Source organism: Mustelus asterias, unplaced genomic scaffold (assembly GCF_964213995.1).
Source record: "Mustelus asterias unplaced genomic scaffold, sMusAst1.hap1.1 HAP1_SCAFFOLD_2562, whole genome shotgun sequence".
In the NCBI taxonomy this organism is placed as follows: Eukaryota; Metazoa; Chordata; class Chondrichthyes; order Carcharhiniformes; family Triakidae; genus Mustelus; species Mustelus asterias.
The window spans coordinates 9,655-37,016 of NW_027592507.1; the positions used below are offsets into that span (position 1 = coordinate 9,655).

General features: G+C 49.5%; 1 protein-coding gene across 1 annotated transcript in view; it reads left to right on the forward strand.

Moving 5' to 3' along the window:
- Positions 1-8,180: 8,180 nt before the first annotated feature.
- Positions 8,181-27,362, forward strand: part of LOC144489809 (transient receptor potential cation channel subfamily M member 1-like) — a gene marked incomplete at its 3' end in the record, with an annotated part of 28,801 nt that continues 9,619 nt past the window's right edge. The window contains exons 1-7 of the mRNA XM_078207653.1: positions 8,181-8,247; positions 11,707-11,807; positions 12,773-12,922; positions 13,009-13,143; positions 15,770-15,820; positions 18,002-18,142; positions 25,167-25,196. Of these exons, the coding sequence (XP_078063779.1) occupies positions 8,190-8,247; positions 11,707-11,807; positions 12,773-12,922; positions 13,009-13,143; positions 15,770-15,820; positions 18,002-18,142; positions 25,167-25,196 (666 nt within the window). The remainder of the gene's footprint in view (positions 8,248-11,706; positions 11,808-12,772; positions 12,923-13,008; positions 13,144-15,769; positions 15,821-18,001; positions 18,143-25,166; positions 25,197-27,362) is intronic.

Sequence of the window (27,362 nt, forward strand, 5' to 3'; positions counted from 1 at the left end):
TGGGCTGTTTGTGTGTGTGTGTGTGTGTGTAAACACTGGGCTGTGTGTTGTGTGTGTGTGTGTGTAAACACTGGGCTGTGTGTGTGTGTGTGTAAACACTGGGCTGTTTGTGTGTGTGTGTGTAAACACTGGGCTGTGTGTGTGTGTGTGTGTGTGTAAACACTGGGCTGTGTGTGTGTGTGTGTGTGTGTGTGTGTGTGTAAACACTGGGCTGTGTGTGTGTGTGTGTGTGTGTAAACACTGGGCTGTGTGTGTGTGTGTGTGTGTGTGTGTGTGTAAACACTGGGCTGTGTGTGTGTGTGTGTGTGTGTAAACACTGGGCTGTGTGTGTGTGTGTGTAAACACTGGGCTGTGTGTGTGTAAACACTGGGCTGTGTGTGTGTGTGTGTAAACACTGGGCTGTGTGTGTGTGTGTGTGTGTAAACACTGGGCTGTGTGTGTGTAAACACTGGGCTGTGTGTGTGTGTGTGTGTAAACACTGGGCTGTGTGTGTGTGTGTGTGTGTAAACACTGGGCTGTGTGTGTGTGTGTGTAAACACTGGGCTGTGTGTGTGTAAACACTGGGCTGTGTGTGTGTGTGTGTGTGTAAACACTGGGCTGTGTGTGTGTGTGTGTAAACACTGGGCTGTGTGTGTGTAAACACTGGGCTGTGTGTGTGTGTGTGTGTGTAAACACTGGGCTGTGTGTGTGTGTGTGTGTGTAAACACTGGGCTGTGTGTGTGTGTGTGTAAACACTGGGCTGTGTGTGTGTGTGTGTGTAAACACTGGGCTGTGTGTGTGTGTGTAAACACTGGGCTGTGTGTGTGTGTGTAAACACTGGGCTGTGTGTGTGTGTGTGTGTGTAAACACTGGGCTGTGTGTGTGTGTGTGTAAACACTGGGCTGTGTGTGTGTGTGTGTGTGTAAACACTGGGCTGTGTGTGTGTGTGTGTGTAAACCTGGGCTGTGTGTGTGGTGTGTGTAAACACTGGGCTGTTTGTGTGTGTGTGTGTGTGTAAACACTGGGCTGTGTGTGTGTGTGTGTGTGTGTAAACACTGGGCTGTGTGTGTGTGTGTGTGTGTGTGTAAACACTGGGCTGTGTGTGTGTGTGTGTAAACACTGGGCTGTGTGTGTGTGTGTGTAAACACTGGGCTGTGTGTGTGTGTAAACACTGGGCTGTGTGTGTGTGTAAACACTGGACTGTGTGTGTGTGTATAAACACTGGGCTGTGTGTGTGTAAACACTGGACTGTGTGTGTGTGTGTAAACACTGGGCTGTGTGTGTGTGTATAAACACTGGGCTGTGTGTGTGTGTGTGTGTGTGTGTATAAACACTGGGCTGTGTGTGTGTGTGTGTGTGTGTGTATAAACACTGGGCTGTGTGTGTGTGTATAAACACTGGGCTGTGTGTGTGTGTGTGTGTGTGTGTATAAACACTGGGCTGTGTGTGTGTGTATAAACACTGGGCTGTGTGTGTGTGTGTGTGTGTGTGTATAAACACTGGGCTGTGTGTGTGTGTGTGTGTGTGTGTGTATAAACACTGGGCTGTGTGTGTGTGTATAAACACTGGGCTGTGTGTGTGTGTGTGTGTGTGTGTGTAAACACTGGGCTGTGTGTGTGTGTGTGTGTGTAAACACTGGGCTGTGTGTGTGTGTGTGTAAACACTGGGCTGTGTGTGTGTGTGTGTAAACACTGGGCTGTGTGTGTGTGTGTGTAAACACTGGGCTGTTTTGTGTGTGTGTGTAAACACTGGGCTGTGTGTGTGTGTGTGTAAACACTGGGCTGTGTGTGTGTGTGTGTAAACACTGGGCTGTGTGTGTGTGTGTGTAAACACTGTGCTGTGTGTGTGTGTAAACACTGGGCTGTTTTGTGTGTGTGTGTAAACACTGGGCTGTGTGTGTGTGTGTGTGTGTAAACACTGGGCTGTTTGTGTGTGTGTGTGTGTAAACACTGGGCTGTGTGTGTGTGTGTGTAAACACTGGGCTGTGTGTGTGTGTGTGTAAACACTGGGCTGTTTTGTGTGTGTGTGTAAACACTGGGCTGTGTGTGTGTGTGTGTAAACACTGGGCTGTGTGTGTGTGTGTGTAAACACTGGGCTGTGTGTGTGTGTGTGTAAACACTGGGCTGTTTTGTGTGTGTGTGTAAACACTGGGCTGTGTGTGTGTGTGTGTAAACACTGGGCTGTGTGTGTGTGTGTAAACACTGGGCTGTGTGTGTGTGTGTGTAAACACTGGGCTGTGTGTGTGTGTGTGTAAACACTGGGCTGTGTGTGTGTGTGTAAACACTGGGCTGTGTGTGTGTGTGTGTGTAAACACTGGGCTGTGTGTGTGTGTGTGTGTGTAAACACTGGGCTGTTTGTGTGTGTGTGTGTGTAAACACTGGGCTGTGTGTGTGTGTGTGTAAACACTGGGCTGTTTGTGTGTGTGTGTGTGTGTGTAAACACTGGGCTGTTTGTGTGTGTGTGTGTAAACACTGGGCTGTTTGTGTGTGTGTGTGTAAACACTGGGCTGTTTGTGTGTGTGTGTGTAAACACTGGGCTGTGTGTGTGTGTGTGTGTAAACACTGGGCTGTGTGTGTGTGTGTGTGTAAACACTGGGCTGTTTGTGTGTGTGTGTGTAAACACTGGGCTGTTTGTGTGTGTGTGTGTAAACACTGGGCTGTTTGTGTGTGTGTGTGTAAACACTGGGCTGTTTGTGTGTGTGTGTGTAAACACTGGGCTGTTGTGTGTGTGTAAACACTGTGCTGTGTGTGTGTGTGTGTGTGTAAACACGGCTGTGTGTGTGTGTGTGTGTGTGTAAACACTGGGCTGTGTGTGTGTGTGTGTGTAAACACTGGGCTGTGTGTGTGTGTGTGTGTGTAAACACTGGGCTGTTGTGTGTGTGTAAACACTGTGCTGTGTGTGTGTGTGTGTAAACACGGCTGTGTGTGTGTGTGTGTGTGTGTAAACACTGGGCTTGTGTGTGTGTGTGTGTAAACACTGGGCTGTGTGTGTGTGTGTGTGTAAACACTGGGCTGTGTGTGTGTGTGTGTGTGTAAACACTGGGCTGTGTGTGTGTGTGTGTGTAAACACTGGGCTGTGTGTGTGTGTGTGTAAACACTGGGCTGTTTTGTGTGTGTGTGTGTAAACACTGGGCTGTTTTGTGTGTGTGTGTGTAAACACTGGGCTGTGTGTGTGTGTGTGTAAACACTGGGCTGTGTGTGTGTGTGTGTAAACACTGGGCTGTGTGTGTGTGTGTGTAAACACTGGGCTGTGTGTGTGTGTGTGTAAACACTGTGCTGTGTGTGTGTGTGTGTAAACACTGGGCTGTTTTGTGTGTGTGTGTAAACACTGGGCTGTGTGTGTGTGTGTAAACACTGGGCTGTTTTGTGTGTGTGTGTAAACACTGGGCTGTTTTGTGTGTGTGTGTAAACACTGGGCTGTGTGTGTGTGTGTAAACACTGGGCTGTGTGTGTGTGTGTGTAAACACTGGGCTGTGTGTGTGTGTGTAAACACTGGGCTGTGTGTGTGTGTGTGTGTGTAAACACTGGGCTGTTGTGTGTGTGTGTGTGTAAACACTGGGCTGTGTGTGTGTGTGTGTAAACACTGGGCTGTTTGTGTGTGTGTGTGTGTGTGTAAACACTGGGCTGTTTGTGTGTGTGTGTGTAAACACTGGGCTGTTTGTGTGTGTGTGTGTAAACACTGGGCTGTTTGTGTGTGTGTGTGTAAACACTGGGCTGTGTGTGTGTGTGTGTAAACACTGGGCTGTTTGTGTGTGTGTGTGTAAACACTGGGCTGTTTGTGTGTGTGTGTGTAAACACTGGGCTGTTTGTGTGTGTGTGTGTAAACACTGGGCTGTGTGTGTGTGTGTAAACACTGTGCTGTGTGTGTGTGTGTGTGTAAACACGGCTGTGTGTGTGTGTAAACACTGGGCTGTTTGTGTGTGTGTGTAAACACTGGGCTGTTTGTGTGTGTGTGTAAACACTGGGCTGTTGTGTGTGTGTGTGTAAACACTGGGCTGTTTGTGTGTGTGTGTAAACACTGGGCTGTTTGTGTGTGTGTGTGTGTAAACACTGGGCTGTTTGTGTGTGTGTGTGTGTAAACACTGGGCTGTTTGTGTGTGTGTGTAAACACTGGGCTGTTTGTGTGTGTGTGTGTGTAAACACTGGGCTGTGTGTGTGTGTAAACACTGGGCTGTTTGTGTGTGTGTGTGTAAACACTGGGCTGTTTGTGTGTGTGTGTGTGTAAACACTGGGCTGTGTGTGTGTGTAAACACTGGGCTGTTTGTGTGTGTGTGTAAACACTGGGCTGTTTGTGTGTGTGTGTGTGTAAACACTGGGCTGTTTGTGTGTGTGTAAACACTGGGCTGTTTGTGTGTGTGTGTAAACACTGGGCTGTTTGTGTGTGTGTGTGTGTAAACACTGGGCTGTTTGTGTGTGTGTAAACACTGGGCTGTTTGTGTGTGTGTGTAAACACTGGGCTGTGTGTGTGTGTGTAAACACTGGGCTGTTTGTGTGTGTGTGTAAACACTGGGCTGTGTGTGTGTGTGTGTGTAAACACTGGGCTGTGTGTGTGTGTAAACACTGGGCTGTGTGTGTGTGTGTGTGTAAACACTGGGCTGTTTGTGTGTGTGTGTAAACACTGGGCTGTGTGTGTGTGTAAACACTGGGCTGTGTGTGTGTGTGTGTGTAAACACTGGGCTGTGTGTGTGTGTGTAAACACTGGGCTGTTTGTGTGTGTGTGTAAACACTGGGCTGTGTGTGTGTGTGTGTGTGTGTAAACACTGGGCTGTGTGTGTGTGTGTGTAAACACTGGGCTGTGTGTGTGTGTGTGTAAACACTGGGCTGTGTGTGTGTGTGTGTGTGTAAACACTGGGCTGTGTGTGTGTGTGTGTGTGTGTGTAAACACTGGGCTGTGTGTGTGTGTGTGTGTGTGTAAACACTGGGCTGTGTGTGTGTGTGTGTGTGTGTGTGTAAACACTGGGCTGTGTGTGTGTGTGTGTAAACACTGGGCTGTGTGTGTGTGTGTGTAAACACTGGGCTGTGTGTGTGTGTGTGTGTGTAAACACTGGGCTGTGTGTGTGTGTGTGTGTGTGTGTAAACACTGGGCTGTGTGTGTGTGTGTGTAAACACTGGGCTGTTTGTGTGTGTGTGTGTGTGTGTAAACACTGGGCTGTGTGTGTGTGTGTGTAAACACTGGGCTGTGTGTGTGTGTGTGTAAACACTGGGCTGTTTGTGTGTGTGTGTGTGTGTAAACACTGGGCTGTGTGTGTGTGTGTGTGTGTGTAAACACTGGGCTGTGTGTGTGTGTGTGTGTGTGTGTGTGTGTAAACACTGGGCTGTGTGTGTGTGTGTGTGTGTGTAAACACTGGGCTGTGTGTGTGTGTGTGTGTGTGTGTGTGTGTAAACACTGGGCTGTGTGTGTGTGTGTGTGTGTGTAAACACTGGGCTGTGTGTGTGTGTGTGTAAACACTGGGCTGTGTGTGTGTAAACACTGGGCTGTGTGTGTGTGTGTGTGTAAACACTGGGCTGTGTGTGTGTGTGTGTGTGTAAACACTGGGCTGTGTGTGTGTAAACACTGGGCTGTGTGTGTGTGTGTGTGTAAACACTGGGCTGTGTGTGTGTGTGTGTGTGTAAACACTGGGCTGTGTGTGTGTGTGTGTAAACACTGGGCTGTGTGTGTGTAAACACTGGGCTGTGTGTGTGTGTGTGTGTGTAAACACTGGGCTGTGTGTGTGTGTGTGTAAACACTGGGCTGTGTGTGTGTAAACACTGGGCTGTGTGTGTGTGTGTGTGTGTAAACACTGGGCTGTGTGTGTGTGTGTGTGTGTAAACACTGGGCTGTGTGTGTGTGTGTGTAAACACTGGGCTGTGTGTGTGTGTGTGTGTAAACACTGGGCTGTGTGTGTGTGTGTGTGTGTAAACACTGGGCTGTGTGTGTGTGTGTAAACACTGGGCTGTGTGTGTGTGTGTGTGTGTAAACACTGGGCTGTGTGTGTGTGTGTGTAAACACTGGGCTGTGTGTGTGTGTGTGTGTGTAAACACTGGGCTGTGTGTGTGTGTGTGTGTAAACACTGGGCTGTGTGTGTGTAAACACTGGGCTGTTTGTGTGTGTGTGTGTGTGTAAACACTGGGCTGTGTGTGTGTGTGTGTGTGTGTAAACACTGGGCTGTGTGTGTGTGTGTGTGTGTGTGTAAACACTGGGCTGTGTGTGTGTGTGTGTAAACACTGGGCTGTGTGTGTGTGTGTGTAAACACTGGGCTGTGTGTGTGTGTAAACACTGGGCTGTGTGTGTGTGTAAACACTGGACTGTGTGTGTGTGTATAAACACTGGGCTGTGTGTGTGTAAACACTGGACTGTGTGTGTGTGTGTAAACACTGGGCTGTGTGTGTGTGTATAAACACTGGGCTGTGTGTGTGTGTGTGTGTGTGTGTATAAACACTGGGCTGTGTGTGTGTGTGTGTGTGTGTGTATAAACACTGGGCTGTGTGTGTGTGTATAAACACTGGGCTGTGTGTGTGTGTGTGTGTGTGTGTATAAACACTGGGCTGTGTGTGTGTGTATAAACACTGGGCTGTGTGTGTGTGTGTGTGTGTGTGTATAAACACTGGGCTGTGTGTGTGTGTGTGTGTGTGTGTATAAACACTGGGCTGTGTGTGTGTGTATAAACACTGGGCTGTGTGTGTGTGTGTGTGTGTGTGTATAAACACTGGGCTGTGTGTGTGTGTGTGTGTGTGTGTGTAAACACTGGGCTGTGTGTGTGTGTGTGTGTGTGTAAACACTGGGCTGTGTGTGTGTGTGTGTGTGTGTAAACACTGGGCTGTGTGTGTGTGTGTGTGTGTGTAAACACTGGGCTGTGTGTGTGTGTGTGTGTGTGTAAACACTGGGCTGTGTGTGTGTGTATAAACACTGGGCTGTTGAGTGTGTGTGTGTGTGTGTAAACACTGGGCTGTTGAGTGTGTGTGTGTGTGTGTAAACACTGGGCTGTGTGTGTGTGTGTGTGTGTGTATAAACACTGGGCTGTTGAGTGTGTGTGTGTGTGTGTAAACACTGGGCTGTTGAGTGTGTGTGTGTGTGTGTAAACACTGGGCTGTGTGTGTGTGTGTGTGTGTGTAAACACTGGGCTGTGTGTGTGTGTGTGTAAACACTGGGCTGTGTGTGTGTGTGTGTATAAACACTGGGCTGTTGAGTGTGTGTGTGTGTGTGTAAACACTGGGCTGTTGAGTGTGTGTGTGTGTGTGTAAACACTGGGCTGTGTGTGTGTGTGTGTGTGTGTATAAACACTGGGCTGTTGAGTGTATGTGAATGTTGGGCTGATTATGCAGAAGAATGTGCAGTGTTATGGTGAAAGACACAAGGTGAATTGCTTATTTGGAGTGCCAGTGCAGACAAAATGGGCCGAATGGCCTTCTCTGCACTGTAACAATTCAGTGATTCATTTATATTCTGCCATAAACCGTTGTGCCCTTACTGCTGCAAATTCTCTCTATACTTGTCTCCAAGTTGGTTTGACCTCAGCAGGACAATTTTATAACCAAACTCCCCTTCAGCATGGGTAATCAGCTTAGCTGTGAGGCCGTCTGTGACCAAACAGCCGGCTGTTAATGTGTCGGGTGACAGATGGATGACTTGTGGGAAGCTGGGTGAGGAAAATGGAAAAATATCTACTGGCCCCATATCCTTATGGGTCGGTGCAAATATACCAGCCGATCCTTCCACTGATGATTCATTAATGTTTACGTTAACTCATTAACCCCTCCCTGGGTTTAGGTTAACTCATTTGCTCCACCCTGGGTTTACATTAACTCATTAACTCCTACTGGGTTCAGGTTAACTCATTAACCCCTTCCTGGGTTCAGGTTAACTCTAACTCCTACCTGGGAGGGGCTAGATGGCCTACTCCTGCTCCTATTTCTTATGTTCTTATGTACCTGGGTTCAGGTTAACTCATTAACTCCTCCCTGGGTTTAGGTTAACTCATTAACTCATCTCTGGATTAATGTTAACTCATTAACCCCTTCCTGGGTTCAGGTTAACTCTAACTCCTCCCTGGGTTCAGGTTAACTCGAACTCCTCCCTGGGTTCAGGTTAAGTCATTAACACCTCCCTGGGTTTAGGTTAACTCATTAACTTCTCCCTGGGTTAAGGTTAACCCATTAGCTTGTCGCTCCAGTTGTGGTGACAGTGGTCAGACCTTGAGGTTATTTTCTCTCTCACAGATCACAGTTTTTCGAATGGGTTCAGAAGGACAACAAGACATTGATCTTGCCATTTTAACGGCATTGCTGAAAGGTAAGGTGTCTCCTCCGTTTCTCTACTTGCATTCCTCATCCTCAATCCTCCCATTGCTTCCCTCACCGATGTTCAAATATCTTTCATCAGAATCTCCCCAAGTGAAATGCTTAATATTGTGAAATAATCCCCAAGAGCATTGGCTCAGTTCCCTTCCATCTCCCACCTGGAGTTCTGAAGTTATTCCCAGTTTCTTCTTGATTAATTCTTTCAGTAATTAGATACTCTCTCTCTCTCTCTCTGTCTCTTGGGTTTGGTGCGCTGGGAGCAAAGGGCGAGTGCGGGTGAATGTTTAAAATGTTTTGGAAAGTTGGATTGGTTAAACATCAGCTGGTACGATCACCATAGAGACCATTAACCCTTTTAAAAAAGAAATTGAACATCCAGTTAATTACTGAAAGGTGTATGACAAAAAGTTAATGTTTTAAGACTTTTACTGTAAGAAAGTAATAGAAACACTGTGGCTAAACGCTGCTTTTTAGGCAGCTTATACTTTAAACTTTGGAACCAACTCTCCTTTTTACTTTTAACACAACCAAAAGATGCTCTTTTGCAGAGTTGATGCAGACTTAATGGGCTGAATGGCCTCCTTCTGCACTGTTGGAATTCTATAATTCTATGATATATTTCACTGCCCTTTAATTTTGAAATTAAATTTTACTAGACTCAGTCCCAAGTGATTATTAGCTTCTTTGGGTTTACTTGCATTATTTTCCTTTCCACTCTTGGTAATTTATAACCCCAGAACTGTGCTTCACAATGAAGGTTCTCCCTGCAGATTCCTCCTTTTATCTCAAGCAAGGTGAATCTTCCAGTCTTGTTTAAATCCCGAAAGAATTTGGACTTTTCCATCCAAGTGTGAGCTCCTATCTACCTTTCTGCAGGATGAACCTTTTGATCTCGAGTTGCACTCTCTCCCTCCTGGATTCTGGCAGACCAGCTGTGTCTGAGAGTTTTAGGGAAATCTTGGAAACTCTCCCTTCTCAAAGCCCACCCCCGTCACAACATGAATTACACGGGCCTTGTATCCAGTTAAATGCTGATTAGCAATCTTTTTAGAGCCCAACTCTCTTTTACCTTGGAACTAAATGGACAGTTTAAAGCACAACTGTTTACAACTTGACATTCTCCACACCTTCCTGGAACTTTAAAAACTAGCAGCCTAACCACTGTAAGCACAGATGCCGCTGCCATTGTCTCCACATGCACTTTGCACCTTTTTTTCCAGCAATCTGTTCCTCCTATTTATCTTAAACAGCCACTTCACCCAGACCCATTGTCAGGCCCGTTTCGGAACAGATCACATGGCCACCTTAACTTAAAGACATAGTCCAAAATATTGCACAAGAACATAAGAACCAGGAGCAGGAGTAGGTCATTTGGCCCCTCGAGCCTGCTCCGCCATTCAATAAGATCATGGCTGATCTTTTCGTGGACTCAGTTCCACTTACCTGCCCGCTCACCATAACCCTTAATTCCTTTACTGTCCAAAAATTTATCTATCCTTGCCTTAAAAACATTCAATGAGGCAGCCTCAACTGCTTCACTGGGCAGGGAATTCCATAGATTCACAACCCTTTGTGTAAAGAAGTAAAACATTAGCTGAGTTTTTGGATTAATAGTCTGCTGATAATACCACCACTTGCGATCTCATTAACCTCACATTTGTGTCTCAGTTATGAATATTTTAGACAGACTTGTGATTTCAGAACTTTTAGCAGATCACCCCTCGCGTCCCCCCCTCGCCCCTCGTGCCCCCCCCTCACGTCCCCCCCTCGCCCCTCGCGTCCCACCCTCGCCCCTCGCGTCCCCCCCTCGCGTCACCCCCTCACCTCTCGCGTCCCCCCTCACCCCTTGTGCCCCCCCTCGCGTCCCCCCTCGCCCCTTGCGTCCCCCCTCGCCCCTTGCGTCCCCCCCTCGCCCCTTGCGTCCCCCCCTCGCCCCTTGCGTCCCCCCCTCGCCCCTTGCGTCCCCCCCTCGCCCCTTGCGTCCCCCCCTCGCCCCTTGCGTCCCCCCCTCGCCCCTTGCGTCCCCCCCTCGCCCCTTGCGTCCCCCCCTCGCCCCTTGCGTCCCCCCCTCGCCCCTTGCGTCCCCCCCTCGCCCCTTGCGTCCCCCCCTCGCCCCTTGCGTCCCCCCCTCGCCCCTTGCGTCCCCCCCTCGCCCCTTGCGTCCCCCCCTCGCCCCTTGCGTCCCCCCCTCGCCCCTTGCGTCCCCCCCTCGCCCCTTGCGTCCCCCCCTCGCCCCTTGCGTCCCCCCCTCGCCCCTTGCGTCCCCCCCTCGCCCCTTGCGTCCCCCCCTCGCCCCTTGCGTCCCCCCTCGCCCCTTGCGTCCCCCCCTCGCCCCTCGCGTCCCCCCCTCGCCCATCGCGCCCCCCCTCGCCCCTCGCGTCCCCCCTCGCCCCTCGCGTCCCCCCCTCGCCCCTCGCGTCCCCCCCTCGCCCCTCGCGTCCCCCCCTCGCCCCTCGCGTCCCCCCCTCGCCCCTCGCGTCCCCCCCTCGCCCCTCGCGTACCCCCCTCGCCCCTCGCGTACCCCCCTCGTCCCTCGCGTCCCCCCTCGCGTTCCTCCCCTCGCCCCTCGTGCCTCACCCCTCACGTCCCCCCCTCGCCCCTCGCCCCTCGCGTCCCCCCTCGCATCCCACCCTCACCCCTCGCGTCCCCCCCTCGCCCCTCGCGTCCCCCCTCGCGTCCCCCCTCGCCCCTTGCGTCCCCCCCTCGCCCCTTGCGTCCCCCCTCGCGTCCCCCCTCCCCCCCCTTGCCCCTCGCGTCCCCCCCTTGCCCCTCGCGTCCCCCCCCTTGCCCCTCGCGTCCCCCCCTTGCCCCTCGCGTCCCCCCCCTTGCCCCTCGCGTCCCCCCCCTTGCCCCTCGCGTCCCCCCCTTGCCCCTCGCGTCCCCCCCTTGCCCCTCGCGTCCCCCCCTCGCCCCTCGCGCTCGCCCCTCGCGCTCGCCCCTCGCGCTCGCCCCTCGCGCTCGCCCCTCGCGCTCGCCCCTCGCGCTCGCCCCTCGCGCTCGCCCCTCGCGCTCGCCCCTCGCGCTCGCCCCCTCGCCCCTCGCGTCCCCCCCTCGCCCCTCGCATCCCCCCTCGCCCCTCGCGACCCCCCCCTCGCCCCTCGCGACCCCCCCTCGCCCCTCGCGACCCCCCCCGCCCCTCGCGATCGCCCCTCGCGACCCCCCCTCACCCCTCGCGACCCCCCCTCGCGTCCCGCCCCTCACGTCCCCCCCTCGCGTCTCGCCCCTCGCGTCCCCCCCCTCGCCCATCGCGTCCCCCCCTCGCGTCCCTCCCCTCGCCCCTCGCGTCCCCTCCCTCGCCCCTCGCGTCTCGCCCCTCGCGTCCCCTCCCTCGCCCCTCGCGTCCCCTCCCTCGCCCCTCGCGTCCCCCCCCTCGCCCCTCGCGTCCCCCCCCTCGCCCCTCACGTCCCCATTTTCCTGCTTTAATCCATGCCATTATGTTTCTCTGTTCTAGGTACGAATGCATCGGCCCCGGACCAGCTGAGCCTGGCAATGGCCTGGAACAGGGTGGATATTGCCCGCAATCAGATCTTTGTCTTCGGAAACCACTGGCCGGTAAAACTGCCAGAAAACCCTTTGGTTTTTTGAGATGTTTTAGAGTTTTAGTGCCAGTTACAGAGAACAGCGGCATCACATTGACAAAATTATCTGATAACAAGATGCCATTCACTGGAATATGAGCCGCAGCCTCACTGTGGCCCAGGCCCTATCTCAGGCTAGGGTGTGATTTCCCACAGGGGATTTGGTGGGCAGAGAGGGGTGGGGTGGGGGGAACAGAGTTTGTGATCTCCTTTGGAAGGTTTAGGGGAGGGAGCATAAAATACAGAAATAGACTTGCAGTGATACTACCTATCGCAATCCTACATATCCTGAACTGCTTTACAGCCAATTAAGTATTTTTGAAATGTAGTTCCTGTTGCATCGTGGGAATTGTGCCAGTTAGTTTGTGCACAGCAAGATCCCAGTGTGATCATAACCAGAAAATCTGCTTAAGTGAAGTTGGTTGAGGAATAAATATTGTCCCAGACACTGGGGGGGACCTTAAAAATGGTGCTATAGAATCCTTTACATCCAACTGAGAGGGCAAACAGAGCTTTCGTTTAATGTCTCATTTGAAAAAAAGATATAGAAACGAAGAAAATAGAAGCAGGAGTAGGCCATTCAGCCCTTCGAGCCTGCTCCGCCATTCAGCTTGGTCATGGCTGATCATTAAATTCAACATCCTGATCCCCCCCCCCATTTCCCTTTAGTCCCTAGAGCTACATCTAATTCCTTCTTGAAATAATCTCCAACTGTGTAGCACTCCCTCAGTACTGCAGTGAGTTATTTCTTCAGGTTTCTGGAGTAGAACTTGGATACACGATGAGAGTGTTACCCACTGAGACACAGCTGATATCTTGGAGAATTCAAATTGTCCAAACTCTCTCCTGAGCTAAATGAAATGTTTGTAGAGTTTGATGTGTAAATTGCCTCTGCTAATCCCTTCAATGTTCACATTGCTGTCTGCTTCTGTCTTTCAGCCAATGGGCAGTAGTTCCGCGTCCATTACTCAGGAATCAAAAAAATCTGTAAAACAGCGGGTGACGAAATCAAAGGGAAAAGGGAAAAGGAGAGGGAAGGATGAGGTGAAAGAGGAAACTGACCCCCGGAAAATTGAGCTGCTGAACTGGGTGAGAGTCCCGGTGTTGTGGCTTTATGGCCTGATTGCTAACTTGTTAGTTACCTGTGTACTAACTGGTTTGTGCTGGTGCTGCAGGTGAACTCACTGGAACAGGCCATGATAGATGCACTGGTTCTGGACCGCGTCGACTTTGTGAAGCTGCTGATTGAGAACGGAGTAAATATTCACAACTTCTTAACCATCCCTCGGTTGGAGGAGCTGTACAACACGGTGAGTCTCCATACCTGACATCACATAGACTGTTGTCTGGGGCCAGAATGTTGGAATAACAATTCATCGGATCGATATGGTCATTTTCACAATAAGCCAAGCTCTCCTTATTTCTCTCTTGCCCCTCTCTCTTTCTCTCTCTTCCTCACGAGTTCCCAGCCTGTCTGAAGAGTGGAAGCTATGGTTCCACTCACCCTCTAACACTGAGAAAGTCAGTGAGAATCTGAGGGAGGGAAGGGGACTCCTCACATCAATTGACTCAGAATGGCTGACTGCTAACAGCTGCAGGCTTTGGCCATTCTGATAATCTTTTGAATAGTTAAAATATTAAATGACTTGGACCAAAATGTTTATAATTTTCCGGAAATGAGGCTGGGTGGGGGTCATTGCCCGATGCAATGTATCACAGACTGGGAAAGTCCCTGGTTCCACCCCCAGTCAATCTCGGGCCTCTCTCCAATTAGCTTATGGCCCTTTGGGTTAGGGAAGGGAACCCAGAGAAGGTGCCCACTCCTGACCACTATCCCAGCAACATCTCCAGCAAAGGTGTTTCTGCATTAATCCGTGTGTGTGTTTTCATGTGTGTTGTGTGTGTGTCTGTGTCTGTTTTTGGGGTGTGTGTGTCTGTTTTTGGGGTGTGTGTGTCTGTGTTTTTGGGGTGTGTGTGTCTGTGTTTTTGGGGTGTGTGTGTCTGTGTTTTTGGGGTGTGTGTGTCTGTGTTTTTCGGGTGTGTGTGTGTGTCTGTGCTTTTGGTGCTTGCGTGTGTGTGTCTGTGCTTTTGGTGCGTGCGTGTGTCTGCTTTTGGTGTGTGCGTGTCTGTGCTTTCGGTGCGTGCGTGTGTCTGCTTTTGGTGTGTGCGTGTCTGTGCTTTTGGTGTGTGTCTGTGCTTTTGGGGTGTGTGTGTCTGTGTTTTTGGTGTGTGCGTGTCTGTGCTTTCGGTGCGTGCGTGTGTCTGCTTTTGGTGTGTGCGTGTCTGTGCTTTTGGGGTGTGTGTGTGTCTGTATTTTGTGTGTGTGTGCGTGTCTGTGCTTTCGGTGCGTGCGTGTGTCTGTATTTTTTGTGTGTGTGTCTGTGCTTTTGGGGTGTGTGTGTGTCTGTATTTTTTGTGTGTGTGTCTGTGCTTTCGGTGCGTGTGTGTGTCTGTATTTTTTGTGTGTGTGTCTGTGCTTTTGGGGTGTGTGTGTGTCTGTATTTTTTGTGTGTGTCTGTGCTTTCGGTGCGTGTGTGTGTCTGTATTTTTTGTGTGTGTGTCTGTGCTTTTGGGGTGTGTGTGTGTCTGTATTTTTTGTGCGTGTGTCTGTATTTTTTGTGTGTGTGTCTGTGCTTTCGGTGCGTGCGTGTGTCTGTATTTTTTGTGCGTGTGTCTGTATTTTTTGTGTGTGTGTCTGTGCTTTCGGTGCGTGCGTGTGTCTGTATTTTTTGTGTGTGTGTCTGTGCTTTTGGTGCGTGCGTGTGTGTGTGTCTGTGCTTTTGGTGCGTGCGTGTGTGTGTCTGTGCTTTTGGTGCGTGTGTGTGTCTGTGCTTTTGGTGCGTGTGTGTGTCTGTGCTTTTGGTGCGTGCGTGTGTGTGTGTCTGTGCTTTTGGTGCGTGCGTGTGTGTGTCTGTGCTTTTGGTGCGTGTGTGTGTCTGTGCTTTTGGTGCGTGTGTGTGTCTGTGCTTTTGGTGCGTGTGTGTGTCTGTGCTTTTGGTGCGTGTGTGTGTCTGTGCTTTTGGTGCGTGTGTGTGTCTGTGCTTTTGGTGCGTGCGTGTGCGGGTCTGTGCTTTTGGTGCGTGCGTGTGCGGGTCTGTGCTTTCGGTGCGTGCGTGTGTCTGCTTTTGGTGTGTGCATGTCTGTGCTTTTGGTGTGTGTGTGCGTGTCTGTGCTTTTGGTGTGTGCGTGTCTGTGCTTTCGGTGCGTGCGTGTGTGTGTCTGCTTTTGGTGTGTGCGTGTCTGTGCTTTTGGTGTGTGTGTCTGTGCTTTCGGGGTGTGTGTGTGTCTGTATTTTTTGTGTGTGTGTGTCTGTATTTTTTGTGTGTGTCTGTATTTTTTGTGTGTGTCTGTATTTTGTGTGTGTGTCTGTATTTTGTGTGTGTGTCTGTATTTTGTGTGTGTGTCTGTATTTTGTGTGTGTGTCTGTATTTTGTGTGTGTGTCTGTATTTTGTGTGTGTGTCTGTATTTTGTGTGTGTGTCTGTATTTTGTGTGTGTGTCTGTATTTTGTGTGTGTGCCTGTATTTTGTGTGTGTGCCTGTATTTTGTGTGTGTGTCTGTATTTTGTGTGTGTGTCTGTATTTTGTGTGTGTGTCTGTATTTTGTGTGTGTCTGTATTTTGTGTGTGTGTCTGTATTTTGTGTGTGTGTCTGTATTTTGTGTGTGTGTCTGTATTTTGTGTGTGTGTCTGTATTTTGTGTGTGTGTGCCTGTATTTTGTGTGTGTGTCTGTGTTTTTGGGGTGTGTGCGCGCGCACCAGTTTCATCATTGACCATGGAGACAGTGATTTAAGTTTGGTCTCTCCTGGGCTGACCCAGGGCTTTGGCCATTTGGGTCAGATGGCAGGAGTTAAAGTCGGGAAGTCTGGTGTCTGTGGAAAGAGGCAGCTGGAGGGACATTGAAACACGAGTGAGTAACGACTTTGGTTTTGTTCCAGAGGCTGGGCCCCCCAAACACGTTGCATTACCTGGTCAGAGATGTCAAAAAGGTAAGAGTCGCTGTAATGAATGCTGGTGACACCTGATTGTGCGGCAGGTTTCTCTCAACCCTAACAAACAACATGAGTTAAATATCAGCGATCAGGAGAGGAGTCAGAGGACGCAACAGGGTCAGGGGTGAAAGTAAGGAGCTATGCAGTTCTGAGCTTGGTTATCGAATGTGGGATCGGGAAGATTGGATAGAGCGTGAGTTTAGGGCAGGAGGAATGTGTTCAGTGTGGGGCTGGGAAGTGGGTGTCAGTGTGTGGGCGGAGGACGGGTCAGTGTACGGACAGGGGGAGCTGTGGGGGGGTGGGGCGTGATTGAGTGGGCTGGGGAGGGAGGGTTCAGTGTGGATGGGGGGGTATCAGGGAAGTCAGAGTGTGGGCAGGGAAGTGGATGTGGGTGGTGAGGGAGAGGAAGATTGGTCAGTGCAGGGGTGATGTCAGTGAGCTGAGGAGGGGTGTGGGCGAAGGAGTACAGGGAAGGATCAGTGTCACATGTGGCACCATTCAGGTCAACTTACATTCAGGAGATGAAAGGGGGAAATCGTGTGGAAAAAGGGTTCATTTCATTGGTTAGTTCCCAGCATACCTTGCACAGGACCCTGTACTGTGATTGGTGGAGAATGCCAAGGATAAAGGTCACCTGCCTGGGTACTAGTGTTGCCACCATGATTAACTATATTCCTGGAGGTTTTATCACAGGATTACCCCCCACACTCCAGCCAAATCACCCATCCTTGTGACGTACTGCCTTCCTACACCAATCAGAAATCAAAAACACTCATCATCCAATTGGATGATGCTTAACTTTCCGTAGAATCCCGACAGTGCAGAAAGAGTCTGCACTGACTCTCCGAAAGAGCATCCCACCCAGGGCCTTCCCTCTGCCCTATTCCCATAACCCCACCCATTTTACCATGGTTAATCCCCCTAACCTACACATCTTTGGACATTAAGGGGCAATTTAGCATTGCCTATCGACCTAATCTGCATATCTTTGGACTGTGGGAGGAAACCCACGCAGACACTGGGAGAACGTGCAAACTCCACACAGGGAATCGAACCCGGGTCCCTGGCGCTGTGAGGCAGCAGTGCCAACCACTGTGCTGGCCCTCTCAACCAAATGTCCTCTCTTCCCTATTTTCAATATTTTTATATCTGGGCAAAAGAATTGCTCAAAGGAAATGAGAAAAAAATATTTTTAACATCCCAATTCTATTTATCCAGGATTGCATAGAGCTATGTCCTGGAGACTCCTGGCCAATCCTGGAGACTCCTGGCCAATCCTGGAGACTCCAGGCCAATCCTGGAGACTCCTGGCCAATCCTGGAGACTCCTGGCCAATTCTGGAGGGTTAACAACCCTTTGGATGAACCCTAACGCCTGGCCTTGACCTTGTGTTCTGATGGCTCTTTAAGATGCCTGTCCGGGGAATCTCAGTGAGCTTGTTAATAGACTCCAGCTGATTCATGCTCTGATTGTGATGAGTTCAAATCTAACTGCCTTCCTTTAAGTGAGGAGAACACTTCAAACATGCAAAACACTTCACTTGTGGCCTGGATATTTTTCTCATTCTGATTAAATCTGTGTTAGAAATGCATGAAAAGCTTCAACTGCAGATAACATATCCCATCACCTCTGTGCATTTTGGACACCTCAGCGGCCAGATAATGCAGTGAAATCTGTATTATCCAGCACGCGCAGAGAATGGGTGATGCTGGTTAATAAAAACTGCCGCACTGGAACACAGCGCAACACTCGCAGCATGAACTAATATACAAGTACTCAAAGTAATGAACGGTATTCTATTTGCTTCTAGTCTTCAACAGTACATTAACACATAAAGTATAAAATAACACAGTATCCAAATATGGGTTTCAGATAACTTTGCAATTGCTTCTGATTGGTAAAGTAATGATTTGCATTGGGAGAACATCGGGGGGGGGGGGGGGGGGGGAGCGTGGTACTGAGCCCCATCAGGGGTAGGCCTAACGCCCACAGAACAGGATGCTCATTCACTGCTCTGTGGTGATCCCAGCCTCTCTTCAGGGAATGAACAATGAGCCAAGATTCTCAGTGCCCTGGCTTCCCCCTCTCTGGGTCTGTAACAGGCAGCTGCCCTGTTGGTTTGGGCTTGTGTTTCTGGGGGTGACGCATGTTGATCTATTTCTGTTCTCTCTCCCACAGGGGAACCTGCCCCCTGATTACCACATCAGTTTGATTGACATTGGGTTGGTCATCGAGTACCTGATGGGAGGAGCCTATCGCTGCACTTACACAAGAAAAACATTCCGCACACTCTACAATAATTTATTTGGGCCGAAGCGGGTAACTCTAAAGCTTGATCTTTGAGTGGAATTGCTGACTGAACAGAGAATTAGAATGAAAAGTGTTCAAAGCTGTTTTTTTAGGAATCCCATGTGCTTCACTTTAGTCAGTGGTCACTCATTGGCCACAGCAAGAGCAAATCCAAAGGACATGACCCTGGTGACCTTCTCTCTTCACCCGTTATTCCCTAATGTGGATCTGCTGGGAGTGCCTCCTGTGTGAATCATTCACACTGAGTCCAGCATGACTATGTGATTAAAGAGATGGTAACTAGAACCCACTCTCAGGTTGTGTTCAGTTAGACACTTTGGGTGGATGGGGAGAGAGTTTTCATTTATTCTTGAGATGTGAGTGTCGCTGGTAAGTCCAGCATTGCTTACCCTTCTCTGAAAAGGTAGTGGGGCTAGTGTGCCACCTTCTGAAGGTTTGGCTCCACTAGGTGGTTGGTAACTTCGGAGGGCAATTCAACCACGCAGCTGTGGACTGGTATTACATAAACCAGGGGATTTTCCAGTCCTTCCTGCCACTGGGATCATCAGCTCCCTCTGAAGTCGACCTCCTGCCATGAGTCCCCCGATGGGGGGATGAGCAAACTGTGCAAATTGCCATTGAGTCCGGCGGGACCAGAAGGTTTCACCGGCAGCCAATGCTGAGCCATCTCGGCTGTGGGAAAATGTGGCATGGGAAGGCTGGCAAATTCTGGTCCTGGACTCAGACTGCGGAAGGAAGGCCGGCTTCTTCCCCAAAGGACATTAGTGAAGCAACTGGATTTTTATGACAATCCAAAACTTTCACCGTCACTTTCACTGGGACCAGCGTTTTATCCCCAGAGTTTTCAGAAATAATTCAAATTCCAAAACTCTGCAGTGAAAATGGAACTCACTGGATGGGGCTCTGGGGCTCTGGATCCCCGGCTGGAGAGTTGGCGAGAGCCTTGTGTTCGCAAAGTCCACTTCTGGGAAGGCCCATTGACAATCAAGCACATAGGTGGCCAGTGGCAGGCCTTTCCCAGTCCCTGGAGCAGTGAGGGAGCTAGGCCACCAGTGAGTGAGGGCAGAATGGGGGTCACTGGGGGAGGTTATTGGCTACGAAAGGGTAAGTAAATCAGTGGAAAGGACAGAGGGTGGCTTTCAGTGGCTCTCCCTGATAACAAGGGACCTGCTCTGGATACGAGGGCTAAATACCAGCAGAGGCAAGGTGAGGCCCTTAGCAGATTTAATCAGGGCAGAAGTGGGAAAGTGCAGGACCCGCACACCTCTGGGGGGGGCATTCCATCCTGCCCTCTGTATTAGTAATCCAATGACGATCACTACAATCTCATAGCTCTTTAGAACATAGAACATAGAAAGTCACAGCACAAACAGGCCCTTCGGCCCACAAGTTGCGCCGATCACATCCCCACCTCTAGGCCTATCTATAGCCCTCAATCCCATTAAATCCCATGTACTCATCCAGAAGTCTCTTAAAAGACCCCAACGAGTTTGCCTCCACCACCACCGACGTCAGCCGATTCCACTCACCCACCACCCTCTGAGTGAAAAACTTACCCCTGACATCCCCCCTGTACCTACCCCCCAGCACCTTAAACCTGTGTCCTCTCGTAGCAACCATTTCAGCCCTTGGAAATAGCCTCTGAGAGTCCACCCTATCCAGACCCCTCAACATCTTGTAAACCTCTATCAGGTCACCTCTCATCCTTCGTCTCTCCAGGGAGAAGAGACCAAGCTCCCTCAACCTATCCTCATAAGGCATGCCCCCCAATCCAGGCAACATCCTTGTAAATCTCCTCTGCACCCTTTCAATGGCTTCAACATCTTTCCTGTAATGAGGTGACCAGAACTGCGCGCAGTACTCCAAGTGGGGTCTAACCAGGGTCCTATAAAGCTGCAGCATTATCTCCCGACTCCTAAACTCAATCCCTCGATTAATGAAGGCTAGTACGCCATACGCCTTCTTGACCGCATCCTCCACCTGCGAGGCCGATTTAAGAGTCCTATGGACCCGGACCCCAAGGTCCTTCTGATCCTCTACACTGCTAAGAATGGTACCCTTCATTTTATACTGCTGCTCCATCCCATTGGATCTGCCAAAATGGATCACTACACACTTATCCGGGTTGAAGTCCATCTGCCACTTCTCCGCCCAGTCTTGCATTCTATCTATGTCTCGCTGCAACTTCTGACATCCCTCCAAACTATCCACAACACCACCTACCTTGGTGTCGTCAGCAAACTTACCAACCCATCCCTCCACTTCCTCATCCAGGTCATTTATGAAAATGACAAACAGCAAGGGTCCCAGAACAGATCCCTGGGGCACTCCACTGGTCACTGACCTCCATGCAGAGAAAGACCCCTCCACAGCCACTCTCTGCCTTCTGCAGGCAAGCCAGTTCTGGATCCACAAGGCAACAGCCCCTTGGATCCCATGCCCTCTCACTTTCTCAAGAAGTCTTGCATGGGGGACCTTATCGAACGCTTTGCTGAAGTCCATATAGACCACATCCACCGCTCTTCCTTCGTCAATGTGCTTGGTCACATTTTCAAAGAACTCAACCAGGCTCGTAAGGCACGACCTGCCCCTGACAAAGCCGTGCTGACTACTTTTGATCATACTAAACTTCTCTAGATGATCATAAATCCTGTCTCTCAGGATCCTCTCCATCAACTTACCAACCACTGAGGTTAGACTCACCGGTCGGTAATTTCCCGGGCTGTCCCTGTTCCCTTTCTTGAATATAGGGACCACATCCGCAATCCTCCAATCCTCCGGAACCTCTCCCGTCTCCATCGACGATGCAAAGATCATCGCCAAAGGCTCCGCAATCTCCTCCCTCGCCTCCCACAGTAACCTGGGGTACATCCCATCCGGTCCCGGCGACTTACCAACCTTGATGCCATTCAATAGTTCCAACACATCCTCTTTCTTTATGTCCACATGCTCGATCCTTTCTGTCCTCCGCAATCCAGCAGTACAACCACCCAGATCCCTTTCCACCGTGAATACCGAGGTAAAGTATTCATTAAGCACCTCCGCCATTTCTAACGGTTCCGCACAAACTTTTCCCCCTTCACCTTTTAAGGGTCCTATGCCTTCACATCTCATCCTTTTACTCTTGACATATTTGTAGAAAGCCTTGGGATTCTCCTTAATCTTACCCGCCAAGGTCTTCTCATGACCCCTTCTCGCTCTCCTAATTTCCTTCTTAAGCTCCTTCCTACATCGCGTATACTCCTCTAAATCCTTAACACCTCCTAGCTCTCTGAACCTTCTGTACGCCTCTCTTTTCTTATTTACCAGGTTCATCACAACCTTCGTGCACCACGGTTCCCGTACCCTACCAACACCCCCCTGTCTCATCGGAACGTTGTCATGCAGAGCTCCAGACAAACATTCCTTGAAAATCCTCCACTTTCCTTCGGTACTTTTCCCCAAGAATGCCTCCTTCCAATTTACCCGTCTAATTTCCTCCCTGATGACACTGTATTTCCCTTTACTCCAGAGAAACACTTTCCTAGCCTGCCTGACCCTATCTCTTTCCAATGCTATCGTGAAGGAGATAGAATTATGATCGCTATCCCCAAGATGTTCACCCACCGAGAGATCCTCCACCTGTCCAGGTTCATTAGCCAGCACCAGATCAAGAACAGCCTCTCCTCTAGTAGGCTTATCCACATACTGTGTCAGGAAACTCTCCTGGACACACCTAACAAACTCCTCTCCATCCAAACCCCTAGCCCTAGGGATATTCCAATCTATGTTTGGGAAATTAAAATCTCCCATCACGACAACTCTGTTATTCCTACATCTCTCCAGGATCTGTTTCCCCATCTGCTCCTCAACATCTCTGTTACTATTGGGCGGCCTATAGAAAACACCCAGCAAAGTTACCGACCCCTTCCTATTCCTAACCTCCACCCACAGAGATTCCGTAGTCAGTCCCTCCACGGCGTCCACCTTCTCTACAGCCGTGACACTATCCCTGATCAACAGTGCCACTCCCCCCCCTCTCTTGCCTCCCTCCCTGTCCTTCCTGAAACATCTAAAACCTGGCACCTGAAGCACCCAGTCCTGTCCCTGAGACATCCAAGTCTCCGTAATGGCCACCACATCACAATTCGAAGCAGCAATCCACGCTCCAAGCTCATCCACTTTATTCACTACACTCCTGGCATTAAAATAGACACATCTCAGACCTTCAGCCTGAGCACTTCCCTTCTCCCTCACTCGTCTAACCTCCCTCTTACCCTGTCTACATTCCTTATCTATTTGCGAGCTAACCTCCTCGCTCTCAGTCCCCTCATTTCGATTCCCTCCCCCCAACCTTTCTAGTTTAAAGTCTCTCCAGTAGCCTTAGCCAACCTTCCCGCCAGGATATTGGTCCCCCTGGGATTCAAGTGCCACCCGTCTTTTTTAAACAGGTCACACCTGCCCCTAAAGAGGTCCCAATGATCCAAGTACCCAAATCCTTGTCCCTTGCTCCAGTCCCTCAGCCACGCATTAATTCTCCACCGATTCCTGTTCTCACTCTCCCGCGGCACAGGCAGCAATCCCGAGATTACTACCTTTGCATTCCTCTTTCTCAGCTGTCTACCCAACTCCCTATATTCTCTTTTCATGACCCCTTCCCTCTTCCTACCGATGTCAGCAGTACCTATATGCATCACGACCTTGGGCTCCTCTCCCTCCCCCTTCAGGATTTCTGGGACTCGACCAGAGACATCCCGGACCCCTGCACCAGGGAGGCAAACCACCATCCGAGAGTCCCGTCTGTGTCCGCAAAAACGCCTATCTGACCCTCTCACCGTAGAGTCCCCAATTAGCACTACCCTCCTTTCCTTACCCCTTTGCACTACTGGGCCAGGCTCAGCTCCAGAGACACTGCCACCGCTGCTTCCCCCAGGTGGGCTGTCCACCCCAGTAGTACTCAGACAGGAGTACTTATTATTAAGGGGCACATCCACCGGGGTGCTCACCATCACCCGAGCTTTCTCCTTCCTCACTGTTACCCAGTTACCCTCCTCCCGTGGTCCCGGTGTGACCACCTGCCGATAGCTCCTGTCAATGACCTCCTCACTATCCCTAACCCGGCGAAGGTCCTCGAGCTGCAATTCCAGTTCCCTAACATGGTCCCTTAGGAACCGCAGCTCAACACACCCAGCACAGATATGGTCGTCCGGGAGGCTAGGAGCCTCCAGGACCTCCCACATCCTACATTGGGAACAACATACTGGCCTGACAGTCATAATTGCCCTTTTAAACACAGGGAAAAAAGTGAATGAAGATTATTCCTCTCTGTTCCAAATTATTTCCACCAAGGTACCCGGAGAAAAGTAACTTATAAATAAAATTTTTTAAAAATAAGAAACTCACCCCTGCTCGCCCTTTCTGCCTAAGCCCGATGAGCCAAAGCCCCTCAGTTCTCACTCAGCTCCGTCTCACTCCGCTGCCCGCTCCCAACGCTGCCCGCTAGACAGTGGGACCTGCCTTTTAAACCTCCTGTGCACTAAAAAAAAAACTCAAGAGACCCTTCCCAGTAAACCCCGCGGCCACTGCCGGTTGCGCGCCAAAATTTAAAACTAAATTAAATAAATAAATAACACCCGCGGAAAAGTACTTAAAACTAATTCTTACCCCAAAAATCCTGTCACCAGTCACAGCTCTGCCTTTCTCCACAGCAACTCTTTATTTGATCAGTGACTCCTCACCCCCTCCTGAGACTTGTTTATTGGTGATCTCACTGAATATGAAATTGCTGCTGACTTCCCCCCACATTCACTGCACAGTCTAACATTGTCGATGAGGCACTCCGGTTAACTAACAGAAAGCAAAGAGTGGGGGTAAATGGGTCTTTTTCTGGTTGGCGATCAGTGACTAATGGTGTGCCTCAGGGATCAGTGTTGGGACCGCAATTGTTTACGATTTACACAGATGATTTGGAGTTGGGGACCAAGTGTAGTGTGTCAAAATTCGCAGATGACACTAAGTTGGGTGGAAGAGCAAAGTGTGCAGAGGATGCTGAAAATCTGCAAAGGGATATAGATGGTCTAAGTGAGTGGGCGAGGGTCTGGCAGATGGAGTACAATGTTGGTAAATGTGAGGTCATCCATTTTGGTAGGAATAACGGCAAAATGGACTATTATTTAAATGGTAAAAAATTGCAGCATGCTGCTGTACAGAGGGACCTGGGTGTCCTTGTGCAGGAATCTCAAGGAGTTGGTTTGCAGGTGCAGCAGGTAATTAAGAAGGCAAATGGAATTTTGTCCTTCATTGCTAGAGGGATGGAGTTTAAAAACAGCGAGGTTATGTTGCAGCTGTATAAGGTGCTGGTGAGGCCACACCTGGAGTACTGTGTACAGTTTTGGTCTCCTTACTTGAGAAAGGATATACTGGCACTGGAGGGAGTGCAGAGGAGATTCACTCGGTTGATTCCGGAGTTGAGAGGGTTGGCTTATGAGGAGTGACTGAATAGACTGGGGCTATACTCATTGGAATTCAGAAGAATGAGGGGAGATCTTATAGAAACATATGAGATTATGAAGGGCATAGATAAGGTAGAAGCAGGGAAGTTGTTTCCAGTGGTGGGTGAAACTAGAACTAGGGGGCATAACCTCAAAATAAGGGGAAGCAGATTTAGGACTGAGTTGAGGAGGAACTTCTTCACACAAAGGGTTGTGAATGTGTGGAATTCCCTGCCCAGTGAAGCAGTTGAGGCTACCTCATTGAATGTTTTTAAGGCAAGGATAGATACATTTTTGAACGGTAAAGGAATTAAGGGTTATGGTGAGCGGGCGGGTAAGTGGAGCTGAGTCCACATAAAGATCAGCCATGATCTTATTGAATGGCGGAGCAGGCTCGAGGGGCCAGATGGCCTACTCCTGCTCCTAGTTCTTATATTCCTGATGCAGTGAGAAGAGCCTGTGTGTAGATATTAGTCATTCCTCTCCTTCACTGACCAATGCCCTGTTAAAGGACCCAGCCTCTATTCTCCATCTTTCATCTCTTTCATTTTATCTCTCCACAGCCAAAAGCTCTTAAACTTCTGGGAATGGAGGTGAGTAACGTTTGAAGTGTTCTTGTGTGATGTTTCTGATTAGATTTGGTATTTGGTTCCTTTTGATCCTTGGTGTGCCCCCTTTGTCCCTCTCATACCTTGGCTTCTCCCAGAGCTGGATCTCACTCCAGCCTAATCCACCAACCCCTGGGGTTTGACTTCAGTTCCTGCAGTCTGCACCCCTTCACGCTGAGAACGAGTCTTTGCTGTCTTATCTGCACAAGACTGGCCCTTAAACAAAGATGATATTTTCACAAGGTTTCCTATGACTGAATGGAATCCTCCGATTCCTCTTAAATGGAAGGTAAACAGTGTAATGATGTGGGGTATTCAGATAATTCCACGTATAACAGGACAATGGGTAACAGAGCAACTAACCCTGTAATCAAGTAACTACATGGATAGCAGGGAAGTTACATGTGTAATATGGTAACTACACATAATGTGTTACACATGGTAACTGTTGTATAAGGGTTTGGCACAGATAGGATTAATGTGGGACTGAATACAGTACCGCCCACACAATGATGTAAGAGAACACATGACCTGCACCTCCAGGGCCAGTCTGAGGCTGGAGGGAGCTGTGTACACAGTAAGCATGGGGGCAGTTCCTGGCTTGAGCCATTTACTATCTATATATGTGTAGATAATTCTTGTGATTAATAAATGCATTCAGTTAACTTACTTTGCAAAAATATACTTTATTCATAAAATATCTGAAAGAACATTACAAACATTTCAAAATGTCTGTCACACAAAGTGCAATAATATTGAGGTTGTCTTCATACATCCTGTTGTAATAAAGAACACAGAACAATACCGCACAGGAACAGGCCCTTCGGCCCTCCTCGTCTGCGCCGTTCATGTGCCCACCAGACCATTCGTTTGTATCCCTCTATTCCCAGTCTGTTCATGTGGCTATCTAGATAAGTCTTAAACGATCCCAGCGTGTCCGCCTCAATCACCTTGCTTGGCAGTGCAAGATCTTGAGATGCTCCAATGCAGTCAAAGAAACATCACAGATATTTCAAAGTGGTTATTACAAATGGTGCAAAGGTAATTAAGTTGTCTACCTGGAACAAGTTGCACCCTGAGTGCTTCCATACAATTGTGATACTTGTAATATTCACTGTATATGTTCAGTGGGTCATACAGTCTGAGAAGGTGCTATACAATTGCACTCCCCTCGATTCACTATGGCTGAAAGGTTTTAGACAGCGGCCTTCCCCATTGCTCCTCTGAGTACAGTTAACTGAGACCGCAAAGACTTCATTAAGATTTACCGAACAGTATCCAACACCCTACAATAGTAGCTCTGTGTATGACAGTAATTACATTTGTGACAGGATTGCTACATGTGTAACAGGGAAGGGACACGCATGACATGGTAAATATGTGAGTGACCAGTTATCCACACGTGTGACAGTAAAATGAAAGCTGCCACTTTAAATCCTTGCTCCAATAGCTTTGTGTTTACATTGCGCCCCCTATGAGGCAGACAGAGGAACAACCGTCAGAGTAAAAACCTCCTGAAATTAAACCTTCTTGCTTTGTATTCTCAATATTGATTTTCCGTATAGTTTAGGACAATCTATACCAGCCCCCAGTTCTTTAACCTTTCCTCAGTACCTGTGTTACCCCGACCACTCTCGGTATAATAATCTCCTTCCTGTGAATGAGTGTCCAGGATGTTCCTGGTTCTCTGTATGGGAAATAAACCTGTTGGACTTTAACCTGGTGTTGTTAAACTTCTTTCTCTGTATGGGATCAGACTGACCCTTACAGCAGCAGTAGCACCTTGTTCAGCTGCTCCATCCTGTGACTCTCAGTTAGTGAAACTCATGGTGTTACTGCGTCGAAAACCTGTACTGGATTTCATGGAGTTTTTAAATACACACCATAACAACTCAATTTCTCCTGAATCTGCACCTTGCCCCAGTATCATTTTTATTTGCTGCCAAAGATAAAAGTGTGGAAGTTAATTTTCAGATTAAAGAAATATATAGCTCCTTTGAGATGAGCCATGTTCCTCGCAATCTTGGTGCCCGTTAAGCCCTGGTTTCTGCCCTGGCTGCAGCTTAGTGATATTTGAACTCCTGGTAAATGATGGATGTGTCGGTGTGAAGGGATGTTCTGCACTTGCTGCTCACTCTGCTTGTTTTTGTG